This window comes from Podarcis pityusensis, assembly GCF_964106645.2.
Source record: "Podarcis pityusensis genome assembly, chromosome: 1".
NCBI lineage: Eukaryota > Metazoa > Chordata > Lepidosauria > Squamata > Lacertidae > Podarcis > Podarcis pityusensis.
Window position 1 is genome coordinate 29,536,014 of NC_138028.1, and position 15,972 is coordinate 29,551,985.

The 15,972-nt window shown below is 44.8% G+C and overlaps 1 protein-coding gene and 1 long non-coding RNA gene across 6 annotated transcripts in view; one reads left to right on the top strand and one right to left on the bottom strand.

Annotated features, from left to right (window-relative positions):
* Positions 1–13,076, bottom strand: part of ADCK1 (aarF domain containing kinase 1) — a 107,159-nt gene extending 94,083 nt beyond the window's left edge. The window contains exons 1-3 of one of the 5 annotated variants that reach the window (XM_081003873.1): positions 12,199–13,076; positions 7,892–8,037; positions 5,908–5,991 (exon numbers count right to left, since the gene is read on the bottom strand). In XM_081003873.1, the coding sequence (XP_080859999.1) occupies positions 5,908–5,991; positions 7,892–8,026 (219 nt within the window). In that variant the 5' untranslated portion in view covers positions 8,027–8,037; positions 12,199–13,076. Of the gene's footprint in view, positions 1–5,907; positions 5,992–6,340; positions 6,392–7,891; positions 8,038–11,303; positions 11,445–12,198 lie in introns of those variants that run through there. The other 4 variants (XM_081003874.1, XM_081003869.1, XM_081003870.1 and 1 more) reach the window with 4 other exon arrangements.
* Positions 11,540–15,402, top strand: LOC308476422. Its single transcript, XR_013985880.1, has 3 exons — positions 11,540–11,936; positions 14,113–14,169; positions 14,518–15,402. It is a non-coding gene; the product is annotated as an uncharacterized lncRNA (long non-coding RNA).
* The last annotated feature ends 570 nt before the right edge of the window (positions 15,403–15,972 follow it).

The window sequence follows — 15,972 nt, forward strand, 5'->3', positions numbered from 1 at the left end:
GAGGCAACAGATGGTGAAATGGAGAAGTCCTTCATATAAGTGCCTAGACTAGAGAAATGAAACAACCAAATGGCAGAGTTGGGAAGTTGGAGGAGTGGAATGGAGTCATGGATGAAGAGATGAAGAGACATCCTGAGCTGGCAGTGAGAGAGTTGAGAGTGAAAGGTCTCTGTGTACAACTTGGAATCAATTCAGATGATAAAGCTATCAAACCTCTGTCACTTTTCTTGAGGGCGGGGGGAGAAATAGAAGAAGCGTAAATGGATGGACTATTTTTTAAAAATCAAAATGGAAAACTATGGCAAATACAACAGGAAATGGGAACAGAAGATACAGAACCAAGTAAAAACTAATAAATACATAATAAGTAAAGAACTATGGAATATTATTTTAATGAATTATCATAGCTGAGAAACTCTTGTGTGGACAAAGATGGAAAAACTTATTATTGTTTAATATGGAGGAATGGTTGTTGAAGTTATTGGAGACATTGTATTCTTTTACAAAGCCCCACACAGCTTACGTTCAGGGTACCTTAGGACTGAATGAACCTTTATATTCCAGCTCAATCACTGAAATTATCTGAGGGTCATTCCCCAAGTTGGTGAGACTCATCTGACAGTGACATAAAACCGAGCCTTCAGAGTCTTCAGCCCAGTTCTGTGGGATGCTCTGTTTTAACCTTTAGTTTGCTGGAAACTTTTCTGTGCCACCAAGCTTATTCAGGCAATCAAGAAAGTCTCTTTCTATGATAGTAGGTGATCCAATTTTAAATTTCTATGTGCTTTTTACATGTATATATGGTTGTTGTGACCCACTTTGCCCCAGAGTGGCAGGGGCAACCCAGTCAGATGGGCGGCATACAAATGAATAAATATATAAACTTCAGGTTTTGCTTAAGAAATAATTAAAAGGTGCAGAGGTGTCAGCAGTGCTCCCAGTTTTAGGGACTGGCTGAGGTTCGGTCTCCTCCAATTCTTAGTACATTTGTACTGTCAGCAGTCAAATCCTAGTTTTGAGTTGAGGAGACAAAAAAACTCAGCAGGATCAGCCTAGCATTCTCCTGACATCATAAAAAAATTCCCACTGCAGCTCCTCACAAGGCATCGGAACAAATTGCTCAGATAACTTCAGCTCAAAAAAACCCAGTACCTCAGAAGCACAGAATATCCCAGTTCTGCTCGCCAAAATAAAAGAGATAATTAACCTCCCCAAATGGCCCTGACACAGCAGTTCTGAAGCCAAAAGAGTTAACAGGGAGAAAGATGCTTGCTTAATATTTCTGGAGAATCCAAGCAAGCAGGTTTGGTTTCATTTCCCTACAGAAAGAAGTAAATAGTCCCCCAATTTGCTGCCCATAAAGCGATGCTAGGAACTGCCCGGCTGTGAGAATTAGCAGCAAGAGCAGCTCACACATGAAAGGAAAACAGAGAGGAACTGATGATGTTTCCTTGAAGCTAAATAGGAGCCTGCTAGGTGTCCATGGGGAGCCCATTCCCTGCTTAATCTTCTTTTTGTGTAATTGTTTCCTAATGACGATGTCCTTGTTTGGCCCCAGCAGGCTCAGGGACTGGGCCTGGCACTGAGGTTTCCTATCTCCCAACTACCATTTATGCCTGTTCTATTAAGCAGCACAGACTATTAATTACAGGGCATTGTCCACAATCACAGCAGACACCATCTCCAGGGGTAAAGCAACAGCTACAAGGTGAGAAGTGAAAAACAGAGTGTACCTGTACTAGTTAAAAGCATGAGAGCAAAGTCTCTCATATGGCGACTCAGAGATTTCCATCTCTCGCACACCGAAATAATATTGTGTACCACAAAACAAGTTTTGGAAGGAAGCACATACAAAACTAGGGTTGCCATATTCCCAAAAGTGAAAATCAGGACAAAGTTGTTTTTTCCCCTTTTTTCCTTTGTTTTTGGGTCAAGGTTGTTGAACTTCTTTTGGGAACATCTCCCCCAAAAACATTTGGGGGCTTTTCTTTGATTTTTTTAAAGCATTTTTTGGAAGAAGAAAAATTTTTCCAGACATTTTGCCGATTTAGCGAAAATCAGCCTGGACGCCATTTTGCTGCCTGATTCCCAGATGTGCCCAGGAAAACCTAGACATATTACAGCCCTACACGAAACTCCAGTACAGTGGTACCTCGGATTAAGAACTTAATTCATTCCGGAGGTCCGTTCTTAACCTGAAACTGTTCTTAACCTGAGGTACCACTTTAGCTTATGGGGCCTCCCACTGTTCCCGCCGCACCGCCAGAGCACGATTTCTGTTCTCATCCTGAAGCAAAGTTCTTAACCCAAGGAAATATTTTTGAGTTAGCAGAGTCTGTAACCTGAAGCGTCTGTAACCTGAGGTACCACTGTATTAGAAGATTCATAGAACCAGTTTCTTGGGACTATTTTATTTCATTTCAAGAGGAAAAGAAAAGGGTTTGGGCAGCATTGCTAAACTAAGGGAACGCTAAGGAGAAACAGGCAGTCAGTACAAACGGGGGGCTGGGGGGAGGGAATTATCAGGGCAGAACAAAAGAAAAGAAAACCAGGAAGCTGGTTTAAGGCTTTCCACACAGGAAGTGGAACAAATCAAATACTCCAACTCTGCACAGCCTTTTTTTTCTCCTTCACCATGACTTGGAAGCCATACTGCTACGGTTAAAAAGAGAGTTCAGCTTCTTAAGGAAGTCCAGTAGTGATTACAGGTTTGATTGAACACTGTCCACCAGAGAGTGAAGTGGATTTCAATTAAGTATTTTTATTTTTTACAGAGAGCACTGCCGGCCTGGGGGCTTCAAAGCTACAGGTTTCAAGGCACACACAGACAGAGCACGGTAAAAATCTTATTGAAACGCATTGCACTAACTAACCACTAACCTTGGCAAGGCTTGAATGCTGAATCATGGACAACTAGGCTGCCAAGTAAGAAGGATGCAGCTGAGATGAACTGAGCCTTTCCCCCATACATTAACCAAAAAAAATCAGCCGGCGCCTGACAGAGGTTAATGAGGCCATGGAGACACAAGGCCAAGGGTCAAAGCTTCGGGGGGGGGGGCTATTGGCAACAACCATCCAACCACAAGCTGCCTGCAGCACAGAAGGAAACCACAATCAACTCTTCTGTAGGTAAAGGTGTCAAGGTCATTATCACTCCTAATCAATTGCACTAGGGCCAAGGAAGATTCCAGAATGGCAGGACTGCAATCTAGAAGCTTCAGATATTTCAGAAATCTGCATCCCTTAACAGCAAGGGCCACCAGCCTTCTCACGACTGTGTGCACATTTGGATTTTGGAGCAAGAGCCGTGGGCACCACACCCTCTGCCTCCCCCTGCCTCCAGAAAGAAAAACACACACAGGTCACGTTTCCAATGAATCTGGGTGCAAGTCATGTATTACTGCAAAACTCTCTAGTTGCTGTTGCTGCTACTTCTACTAATTTTCCACTTCTTTCTGCAGTGTGAGATGGGCAGCAGTTGTCCAGCCAACTTCCCCCTGGCGTCTTCTGAACTGCATACAGCATAACTTAATCTGACCATCATTTCTTTCTTTTTCATCACTCTTTTTGGGATGCTCTCAGTTTAACTTTCCAGTTGCTTAGGTGGCAATATATAAATATGTATATCACCTTAGCATCTTCTCAGGCACAAAGTAGACATGGCATTAAATGCATCTTTGCATTCACCATGCACTTTTTAAATGATGCAAGTAGCAGCCACCATGGAGAAAGGGTGGGAACAGATAATTCTTGGCATCATTGCACGCGGGTGGCGGGGGTTAACACCTTCCTCCCCTGCTTGTTTTGTTTAGTCATTTAGTCATGTCCGACTCTTCATGACCCCATGGACCAGAGCATGCCAGGCACTCCTGTCTTCCACTGCCTCCCGCAGTTTGGTCAGACTCATGTTGGTAGCTTTAAGAACACTGTCCAACCATCCCGTCCTCTGTTGTCCCCTTCTCCTTGTGCCCTCCATCTTTCCCAATATCAGGGTTTTTTCCAGGGAGTCTTCTCTTCTCATGAGATGGCCAAAGTATTGGAGCCTCAGCTTCAGGATCTGTCCTTCCAGTGAGCACTCAGGGCTGATTTCCTTAGGAATGGATAGGTTTGATCTTCTTGCAGTCCATGGGACTCTCAAGAGTCTCCTCCAGCACCATAATTCAAAAGCATCAATTCTTCAGCGATCAGCCTTCTTTATGGTCCAGCTCTCACTTCCATACATCACTACTGGGATTCCGAATAGAATTTGCTTCTCTAAAGCTACTATTTGCTTTAGGAAGAAAGCTCCAATTAGCATCAATGGGACCTTTTTCCCAGGGCAAATAGCACCATCAGCTAAGCTATTGTGCATCAGGTCCACAAAAGGGGAGGAAAGCATTAACCCCCCACCTGCCACAATCCTAGACATGCAAAGAGCCCTGCACTGTACTTTGAAGTCCAAAGTGTCTTCTCACAAAACATCATTGTGATGTCAGGTGGCCAGCCCCACCCACTAATCAAAGGATCAAGACCACTGGCCAGAGGCAGTTTCCCCACCCATTAAGAAGGTCATACTCAGAGTAGAGCCACCAATGTTAATAGGTCTACTCTTGATTATTACTTCATTGGATATCTCCCCATGGTTTAACTTGTGGTTTTATTTTTTAGCATTGTACAATGGCTTCAGCAATTGTTATTTTGGGTTTGTATTTTTATATTGAATGGAAGCCACCTCAGGGGAGTAGCTACCCTAAAAGGAGGCTAAAAAACCCTTTAAAATAAATATTTAAAGTCTTCCCACAGATCCTCTCTGATGTTCCAAGGTGCCCTCTTGGAAGTTCCCCCACACTCAAAAACATGGGGGGGATGGTGGCCCCAGAGAGATGGTGGCCCCAGCAGCATCCAAACAACTGAACTCTCTCCCCCTGCAAGTGTATCAAGCATCTCCATTATGTAGCTTCTGGAGTTTTGCTGAAGACACACCTCCTAACCTTGGCCCTTGACAGTTAAGATTTATGTAAGCACACCTTTTTTTGAGATATATTGGTTGCTTTGCTAAATAATTTTATTCAATGTTAACATTGTACGATTATATGGTTGCAACCCACCTGGGAATCTTGTGGTGAAGGGCAGGCATGAAAACTAACAAACAAAAGAACAAAGCTGCCACCATTCAGTCTTCAGCAAGAGGCTCCAGGAACAGAAGCAACTCCAGATAAGAAATGTAAGGCATCAGGAGAAATATCATAATTTTTATCCTTAAAGGATAATGTGTCAGGTTCTGCTTTTAAATCGCACTTCTCAGGAACATCCAAACAACTCCATCAGAGGCTGTCCTTCATTTGCTTAGTCGTTTCTCATTTCTTCAGGAAGATGGACCCACATAACTTTCCTTTTCATTCTCCCAATGACCAGGGGTCAGCATACTTTTTCAGCAGGGGGCCAGTCCACTGTCCCTCAGACCTTGTGGGGGGCTGGACTATATTTTTTGGGGGGGGGGGGAATGAACGGATTCCTATGCTGCACAAATAACCCAGAGATGCATTTTAAATAAAAGCACACATTCTACTCATGTAAAAACACGCTGATTCCCGGACCGACCACGGTCCAGATTTAGAAGGCGATTTGGCCAGATCCAGCCCCCAGGCCTTAGTTTGCCTACCCATGCCCCAATCCAACTCTCTCTCACACACATTTGATCTTCCCTGTAGCCACTGCCTTCTACCCAAGGATTCCTGCTAACCTGATCAAGTAATCTGTGTTTTCACATCTGCACTAGCTGAATTACCAACTCTACGCATCATTCCAGGCTGTGGGAAGTCAAATCCATTTCTTCTCCAGCCCTTAAGACTGCAAAGTCAGCAATCAGGTGGGCTTGCTTTGAATGGCTTTTGGTAAGGTATTCTCCCCCTCCTGTTGGCCCTTTACCTGTGATTTGACAGACTCATATTCTTCTGTCCCACGTGAAACACTCCGGAGAGAAGTGAGGTAGTCAAAGGTAATAACTGCTGTCTGCAAAACAAGTCAGAAACATCATAAGCAAAGTATCCTATGGCTCTTGTTTTACTAAAATGAGTTTGTGGTTGATCCAGAAGTTTGGTCCTTTCTTAAGCCATTGGGCTTCACTGCTCCCACTTCTACCCGTCTAGAAATGCATCCTCAGCTCAGAAAGCTACCAGCGGACCCCAAGCACACTGGGTCCTCACCTTCCTCCTAAAACCTTTGGCACTTTGTTTAGAACTCATTTCCAAATTCAGGTTTACCCTAAAACAGGAGTGGCCAGGCTTCAGAATGGTCAGATTGTCTCTGAGCACATTCTCATCCTGGGAATTTGTTTTCACTGAACTCAAAATGACTTTACCAAAAAGTCCCTTCCAGGTTTCAGCCTTTTCTCCATTATAGCAGCTGAAATGAAAATGTCATTTTGTCAAAGAGTTGTGAGTCAAAAACCCTTCCTGATCTCCTGCAAGCCATCCAGAGATCTACAAGTAGATCCCTATCTACTTTCTGCCCACCAATACCTCAAAATATATAGGGCAAGTGTAAAAAAAAATTACAAGAATTATGGACTACCTTTTAGGGAATCATCTCAATAGTACAACCCTTCTGACAAATAGATCAGGGTTTTTCTAATTCAGACATGCAGAACATGAAGTCAGGAACTCAGTGGAAACAATGGTCTGCCCTGGCCTGTCGGATGTTCATCAACAAGGGACTCAACAGTCTGAAGTCCTGACAGAAAGCAGCCTAAAGCTGGTGGCATCATAATCTACTATAGTGACATCATACCTGTTGTCATAGTGATTAAATATTAGGCCTTAGCATGGATACTACTTGGATACCAAGACAACAAATAATGATCCTATCACACACCAAAAGCATAGGTCCAGATGGTTCAGGAGACAGAAAACTGTCTTTTCTGAATTGTCCCCTTTGCTAGATCATTTCACTGCTTCGTCTCTGTAAGGTTATGCAATCTAATTGAGGTTGCTTTTCCACCCTATTCCTGACACAGGTTTTGTGCCTTTAACAACTTTACAATGGGCAGAAGTGCAGCAGGTGATGTTTCTCCTACAGAGCTGCAGAGACAAGGAAAACTGCAGCTGATGTATCTCTGACAGCTTTTGAAGGCACATACTACCATCTCTCAGAAAACAGAAAGGTGGCAAACGTAAATTAGAGCAGCACCAGACTACTGGGGATCCAATGAGCTGGCGGGGAGGGATCTGATGCAAATCTGAGCCTGTATTTAGAGAGGCGGGTTGTGAGAGAGTGGAAGCAGAAGGGATGTTCACAACGTACCTGTAACATTTGCTTAAGATTGCCCTCCACCTTGAGAACGGTGGCCCTAAACCAATCCATCCAATCGTCTCAAGAAGCAAGAATACTCATATCCTATCAGAGTTAGGGAGCCTGTGGCCCTCCAGATGTTGTTGGACTCCAGTTCCCATCAACCCCAGTCAGCATTACCAACGGTCAGGAACGATGGGTGTTGTAGTTTAGAAACATCTGGAAACCCACAGGCTCCCCATCCCTGCTCTATTGCAGGGGGCTGGGTAGGGAATGACAGAAGTGCTCAGTAAATGGGTAACAGCATTCCTTTAATAGAAATCTCTAGATCCCAGGGTACTGATTTTTGTACTTTCGATTAAAATAATGTTGATACCAACCTCCTGCACAATTTCTGTCATATCAGCTTTTCCCTAGATTCTTTCTATATTCCTTTTACGAGTTTCCCTTTTTCATCAAATGTCGCAACACAAGTGCTCTAAAATATGGGTTCCTGATGAAAAACGCCCGCTGTAAGCCAGAAATACTCAAATCAGGTTTATTACATGGCGACATATAAGTCCTGTGGATTTCAAGATGACTTTATGCTTTCCCTCACACAAGATGCCAGATTGAAACTTACTGTGGCAAATGCTCTGCCTACTCGAACAACTCCAAAATCGTTGGGATCCAGGTGCTTGTTGCCATACAGGTAAAACCCAGTGGTAGCTGCTGCTGCAGTGGCCAACGATGCGAGTTTTAAAGCCCTTCTGGCCATGGCAGCAAACACTGAGGAGAAATAAAGCAGGAGTCATGACTCGATGGGGTAGATGTGAGATTCTCAAATGAGTTGGCAGAATGAGAATTACAAGACAAATGGAGGGTGCATGGGCCTAGCTATGGAGATTGGGAACCCCAGACATTCCCATTACAATGTCAAATTTTCCTTCGTGTGCAGAAGGAACCAGGTTAAAGACCTTGCATCTCCAGTTAAAGTGATTTCATGTAGCAGATCTCTGCTTGAGAACTTGGAGAGTCACTACAAATCAAAGGAAGCAGTTCTGTGTTTGATGAATCAATGATCTCAGGCTCAGTGAGTACAAGACAACCTCCTCTGTTCATATCTAGGCTAAACTTTACAGCAGTCGTTCTTAACTATAGGAACCACCAAGTAAGTTAGCCAGGATGGTCACAGAATCTTCCATTTTAGGTTTGTACTCAGTGGGTGGGGACCTTCAAAACCATTTTTTTCTTTAACGAATAACATTTTGATTCCCATTGCTTTCCTTTTATAGTAGCTGTTGAGGCCTAGTTCTTTTTGGCAGCAATTGCTTTTAAAGAAATCCACCTTCCTTTTCAGCTCTTTCCCCCACCTCCTTCATTTTATTATTTTTTAAGAACCTGTGCCTGAAAACTCCATCTGCTACCATTGTTTATTCTCACCTGAAGCCATATTGTGCCATTTGTGTCATCACGACTATTGCCATCTCCACTAATTGCAACACCTACCACAGGATGGCGGCTTCAAGGGGGGGGTGCAGAGTGGCAGCTGAGCTTTTAAGCAACAAAGACACCTGGTTTTGTGCTAATTTCTCTTTGCAATAAAAATTGAGTTATTAAAAATATATAAGGTGAAAATAACAGTTAGAATAAATTGCTTTGGAAATTTTCCACAAGGCATCGGTGTGCTTTTTGCATGTAAACGAGCGACTATGACATCCCTGGAGGGAATCGTAAATGTATGTATGTTTTTAACACCCGATTCTCAACAGCAGAAATCCTACTGAAGCTTTGCTATTGCAAAAGATGTGAGAACCAGAGTGCCAGTGTAAGCTCATTTCATTATTAAAACTGTTGGTGTCAATTAGTGACTTTGTCTGTGCGCTAGAAGTTTTCTGCTAGGTGTTTAGGATTGTTCCAGTCCTTGTTTCCACAGTCTCACATATGATGCTATGTAGCACCTGCAGCAAAACACTTTTAGAAAGCAGGTTCAATGTTGTTGAGTCATAAGAACATAAAAAGAGCCTGCTGGATCCTGCCAATGGCCCATTTATTCCAGCATCCTGTTATCACAGTCATCAGCCAGATGACCTTGGAAGGCCTGCAAGCTGGACATGTGCACAACTGCACTCTGCCCACCTGCAACTCCCAGCAACCGGTCTTCAGAGACAAACTGTGGTGTGTAGCTGTTGACAGCTGTGTCCTCCATGCATTTGTCCAATCCTCTTTTTAAACCATCCACGTTGGTGGTCCTTCAATTTCTGGTAAAGGCAAGGAAAGACAAATAGCAAGGGGCTCCTATAAATCTAGCATAGATGTTTCAATTGTAGTCACAATGATGCAACCTATCTCTACCATTTAAATCATGTAATTGTAGGAAGCGAAAATAACAGAGATCCATCCTGCAACGATATCAGCATGATCAAAATCCTTACCACTTAAATGTGTTTGCTAAGGGCACCCAACAGGCCTCCGCTACAAGTAAGGCATTTAGCACTCTGCTGTTCCCATGCTGTGGAACACTCTTCCAGCAAAGGTACACAGTTATCCTCACTTTTAATAATAATAAAATTTTATTTATATCCCGCCCTCCCCAGCCGAAGCCGGGCTCAGATCAGCTAACAACAATAAAATAATACAGCATTCTAAAATCAATTCATTATAAAATCAGTTCAAATCAAATTAATGGCAACCATTGGGCTAGAGTTCTGTGAGGATTACCAAAGGAGGGGGTCAGGCTGTGCCTTGGCCAAAGGCCTAGTGGAACAGCTCTGTCTTGCAGGCCCTGCGGAAAGATGTCAAGTCCCGCAGGGCCCTAGTCTCTTGTGACAAAGCGTTCCACCAGATCGGAGCCACAGCCAAAAAAGCCATGGCTCTGGTTGAGGCCAGCCTAACCTCCCTGTGGCCCAGGCCCTCCAAGATGTTTTTGTTTGAAGACCGTAAGGTCCTCCGTGGGACATACCAGGAGAGGCAGTCCCGTAGGTATGAGGGTCCTAGGCCGTATAAGGGTTTAAGGGTTAAAACCAGCACCTTAAACCTGATCCTGTACTCCACCGGGTGCCAGTGCAGCTGGTATAGCACTGGGTGAATGTGATCCCGCAGTGAGGACCCCATAAGGAGTCTTGCCGCAGCACTCTGCACCCGCTGGAGTTTCTGGGTCAGTCTCAAGGGCAGCCCCACGTAGAGTGAGTTACAATAATCCAGTCTGGAGGTGACCGTTGCATTGATCACAGTGGCCAGGTCAGGGCAAGAGAGGTAAGCGGTCAACTGCTTAGCTTGGCAGAGATGAAAAAATGCTGCCTTTGTTATAGCTGCAATCTGTGCCTCCATGGAAAGGGAGGTGTCGAAGATTACACCCAAACTCTTAATGGACGGTGCTGGCACTAATTGCGCCCCCGCAAGTGATGGGAGTTGCCCCCCCCCCCAATCCCATATCGTCCCGACCCAGCCAAAGGACCTGTCTTAGAAGGATTTAACTTCAACTGGCTCCCACGTAACCATCCAGCCACAGCTTCCAAACATCTGATCAGTGTGTCTGGGGCTGAGTCAGGATGGCCATCCATCAACAGATAGAGTTTTGACTTTTAGGGGTCTCTTGAAGCTCTTTCTGTGCTGACTGGCCTTTGCAGCTGTTTACCAGTCACTTTAATTATTATTTGCAATGTTTTTAATGGCGTTTTATGTTTTATTGTTGCACAACACCCTGATATTTTCTGATATGGCTGTATAGAAATACTTTTTTAAGTAAAAACACAAATCTTGAGGAGGAGAATTGGGCCAACTTTTGTTAATAAAAAAGGCCAAAAGTTAGTTTTCAAAAAGGGCATAGAGACATCAACACAGGCTTTCCATATACACTTTTCAACTAGCTGGATGCCCAAGTGGCAAGCCCATCTAAAGGCACGCAAGAAGAACTTTGTGCCTCATTTCATCTAACAAAGGGGTGGCTAACCTGTGGTCCACCAGGTGTTGAATTACAATTCCCATAATCTCTGGCCATTGGCTACGCTATGCTATGAACGTTGGTTAAGAGATATAGTCAACAAAATACATACCTACTCAGAAATAAGTTTTATTGAGTTCAGTGGGGCTTACTTCCAGGTAAGTGAGCACAGGACTGCAGCCTAAATGTGTTCATCCTTAAGGAAGATCAACATTTTCCAGTTAAGCAAACAGCGCTCACTAAATTGGCCTCTGCATTTTAAATGTTTGTTTTGCTATTGGGATTGTAGTTCCATTTGTGTTTCTCAAGCTGGTCTCTGACCGTAATAAATTTCATGTTTCATGGCCTCTGCCTTCAGTGCAAAACTTTCTTTTCCCCAAAGATGAGTCTGTGAGATCCTTCCGACGGAGACACGATGGGAGGAGCATGGCCAGCAGTACTTGAAGCTGTTGACAAATCACCCGATCTTGCTTCCCCCACCCTACAAGCAAGGAAATTTCAGGTGGACTGTTGTGGGTGGGGCGAGAGTGGGTGGCAGGTGAATGAACGGCCGAGCTCTTACGTAAAGCGAGGCGGGGACTAAATACGGTAGTAAAAAGGGGACACGAAGATCAAGGGGGACTGAGAGCACTTCTGGAAAAACTAAAAGGCCGGACACGGTGCTACTGGGCAAATCGACACACTGAAATGAGCGTTGAAAGAAGCCGGTCCTATAAGCGGGGCTAGGAAGGAATGCAGCGCATAGGTGAAGTGGAAACATTTGCTACAGAAGGACCCTAAATTTACTTTCGTGACCGGGCTACGGGGACGTGCGGGGGAGGTCCTATTTCGGCCCCTTCGAACCCCCTGCTGTCTTCTCATTCATTACTCGACGTTCTAGATTCCACAAAGGTTTGTCCCTCCGCCGGAATGGCTCCAAAGGGGACCCTCTGCCCGCCCCGTCCCCGTCCCCCTGGTCTGGCTGTCCAGCCACAGCCAACAAGGACAGCGCCGCTCTCCACACTTACCGGCTTTCTGGGCACAGGGACGCTTTTATTCGGCGGAATCCAAGGTTCCTCCCCTCTCTTTCCCACCCCCTGCTTCCCGCACGTAGTAAAGGCTTTCCCCTGCCGGGGATGCTGGGACTTGTAGTTTTCTCGCGGATGCCAAAGCCTCGGGATCTGTAGGGGCGCCTGGGCTCCGAAAAACTACAAGGCCGGAGCCACCGGGCGAGCTCATTGAAAGGGAAGAGGGGGGTGGGTGAAGCGCCGGCGCGTTTTGCTGTCAGCCGGAGAGGCCGTCTTCGCTGAAACCTGTTTGTAGGTCAGCCTTTTTACATGTGTTCACCTGTATCAGCAACAAAGCTGGTAGTTTTGCAGTAGGCAAGCATGTCGTGCGTTGTGAAAGCTAGTGGAGAAAACAGGACAAACCGCTCCTGCTTTCAAGACAAGCCTGGCAAATCTGGAAATATAATTAATGATTTGATACAGTTGATAGTCTGTACTTGTTTTAACTCAAGTGTTAACTATTCATTCTACCTATTATATAATTTTGTTTCTCATTTTTAAAGTTTTGTCTAATTGTCATCTCTGTTGTGTATACATATAGAATGAAATAATGATTTAAAAACTATTTTTTAAAACCCCATCACCCACTCCTGTTTTAGAAGTACAATTTCCCAATCCTCATGGTCCTCAAGGCAGTTGCCATCCTAAACAATTATTGCATATCAATGCTGCCTAGGTTTGAGGTGGCTTTTGCTGTCTTCTAAAATATCCGGTTGCATAAACTGAAAGCAGTGCCTTAGACTGTGTTGTGTTTACATCAGAGGCTACTTCTGAGTAAACGCATTTAGGATTGTACTGCTACCCGCCTGCCCCACCCCAGGGCCCACCAGTATATTATAGTAATTTGTTAATATACCAGTATAATATTTGGTGGAAGCCAGTCTGATAATTTGCTTGAAGGGTGGGGTAGAAAACCTATAATTAATAGATACATTAAGTGGGTGCAACGGAGTTGTTTTTTAATTTGTTGGAAGCTGCCCAGAGTGGCCTGGGTAACCCAGTCAGATGGGCGGCATGTAAAAAAGTTGTTGTTGTTGGTTTGGTGTTCTACGTTAGGATTTGCACTGATGCATCCCTATTGAGGTTACTCACAATGCAGGGGAATACAGTGGTACCTCGGGTTAAGTACTTAATTCGTTTCGGAGGTCTGTTCTTAACCTGAAACTGTTCTTAACCTGAAGCACCACTTTAGCTAATGGGGCCTCCTGTTGCCGCCGCGCTGCTGGAGCCCGATTTCTGTTCTTATCCTGAAGCAAAGTTCTTAACCTGAAGCACTATTTCTGGGTTAGCGGAGTGTGTAACCTGAAGCGTATGTAACCCGAGGTACCACTGTACAACCAACTGGGTGGCAAAATTATAACCAGATTTGCACTGACGGTATCATATACCGTATTTTTTGCACCATAACACTCACTTTTTTCCTCCTAGAAAGTAAGGGGAAATGTCTGTGCGTGTTATGGAGCGAATGCCTGCGGGTGGCAGCGGGGATCTGCTGCAGTCATGAGCAGAGGATCCTTGGTTCCCCTTCCTTCCCTCCTCCGTTGTTACAAAGCATGGATCCACATGGATCCTCAGGATTTTTGCATTGGGCTACTCCAAACTCACTGTCAGATCACATGTCTGTGGCCACAGCATGAACCACAAAAATCATATATCCACTATTTCATTTAGAATATTTTTTTTCTTGTTTTCCTCCTCTAAAAACTATGTGCGTGTTATGGTCTGGTGCGTGTTATAGAGCAAAAAATACGGTATGTATTGTTGGCATCCATCTGTCTCAGGAAACAATGGAAGAGTGCACCCCAGGAGGTGAAAGACAGTTTAGTATTAAAGTATTAATTTATACAAACCTTCACTGGAAATCTTTTTCTACAGATCCCAGCTGCTCACATCTGAATCCTGCCAGGGCCAATAACAAAGACCATAACATAGGTATTCTACTATTCTGCTACATTGGTAACCCTCAGTGAGGCCCTAAGTGAGGTCAGAATGAGACAATGTTTTTGAAATTCCCCTAAGAGGCTGCCAATAGTCAAGGGCGGGGGGGTCATCGTCAGCCTTATGCTTGTGCTGACCTCCTCAAGGTTTGCACTAGGAACAAGGACCCAGATGCGGGTAGGAAGGCCAGAATGGAAGACAGCAGAAACTCCAATGGGTTCTATGTGGAGCTAACTTCAGGCACTAGGCCTCTTGGCAGAAAAACTCTGCATCACAAAGATGTCTGCAAACGTGGCATGAAGGCTGACAACATTAACCCCGCTTTATGTGAATCCTTTGCAGACGATCACAGTGCCTGAAGACAGACAGGTTGTGTATCCACAACAATGACCAGCAAAGGAATAACCCTGTCTGGAGGCGGTTGGAGGATGGATGGCAGCTAACAGATTGAGGTTGACTCCCTGGTCCTGAATGGGGTAACTGTGCCCCTGAAGGGCCAGGTGTGCAGCCTGGGAGTCATTTTGGACTCACAGCTGTCCATGGAGGCGCAGGTCAATTCTGTGTCCAGGGCAGCTGTTTTCCAACTCCACCTGGTACGCAAGCTGAGACCCTACCTCCCCCCGGACTGTCTCACCAGAGTGGTGCATGCTCTAGTTATCTCTCGCTTGGATTACTGCAATGCGCTCTATGTGGGGCTACCTTTGAACGTGACCCAGAAACTACAGCTAATCCAGAATGCGGCAGCTAGACTGGTGACTGGGAGCGGCCTCCGAGACCACATAACACCGGTCTTGAAAGATCTACATTGGCTCCAGGTTGTTTCCGAGCACAATTCAAAATGTTGCTGCTGACCTTTAAAGCCATAAACGGCCTCGGTCCAGTATATCTGAAGGAGCGTCTCCACCCCCATCGTTCTGCCCAGACATTGAGGTCCAGCACCGAGGGCCTTCTGGTGGTTCCCTCACTGCGAGAAGCCAAGTTACAGGGAACCAGGCAGAGGGCCTTCTCGGTAGTGGCACCCGCCCTGTGGAACGCCCTCCCACCAGATGTCAAAGAGAAAAACAACTACCAGACTTTTAGAAGGCATCTGAAGGCAGCCCTGTTTAGGGAAACTTTTAATGTTTAACAGACCACTGTATTTTAATATTTTGTTGGAAGCCACCTAGAGTGGCTCGGGAAACACAGCCAGATGGGCAAGGTATAAATAATAAATTATTATTATTATTATTATTATTATTATTATTATTATTACCACTGGGAGGAGTGCAGACAGAAGAAATGCCATAGTGTGCCTGCAGCAGCAAAACAGGACACCTTCATCTGCCCCACCTATAATAAAACATGTCTCCCCCATACCCTTCTGTACAGCCACAGCAGGCACTGGAACTCTCCAATGGTTTGACTTTACCCCCAGATGGATGACAACAAGAGGGGATTTGAGTGACAAGCTACCCTTGTTGAATTTCCCTCTTATGCAAATTAAAAGGTGCAAGAGGGGCTGGCCTCCTTTGTATCGGGCTAACTTACTGTCTATTAAATGTCAAATACAACCAAGCCATACAGAAAGGAAGATAAGAGTGGCTTCATTGTACGTATCTGCAAAACACTTTACACAGTGGCAGACGTAGGACTTAGACCTCCAAGCTGCAGCACTCTGCCCATCAGCTCACTTTGGCAAAAATGCTGTCTTACGACGTTTGCTTCCCTTTCCTGTATAATAGGCAAAACCTCCAGTAGTTCCTCCCATACCCCAGCTCACATTCAATATCTTTATCAAGAATCAAAATCCTCCATAAA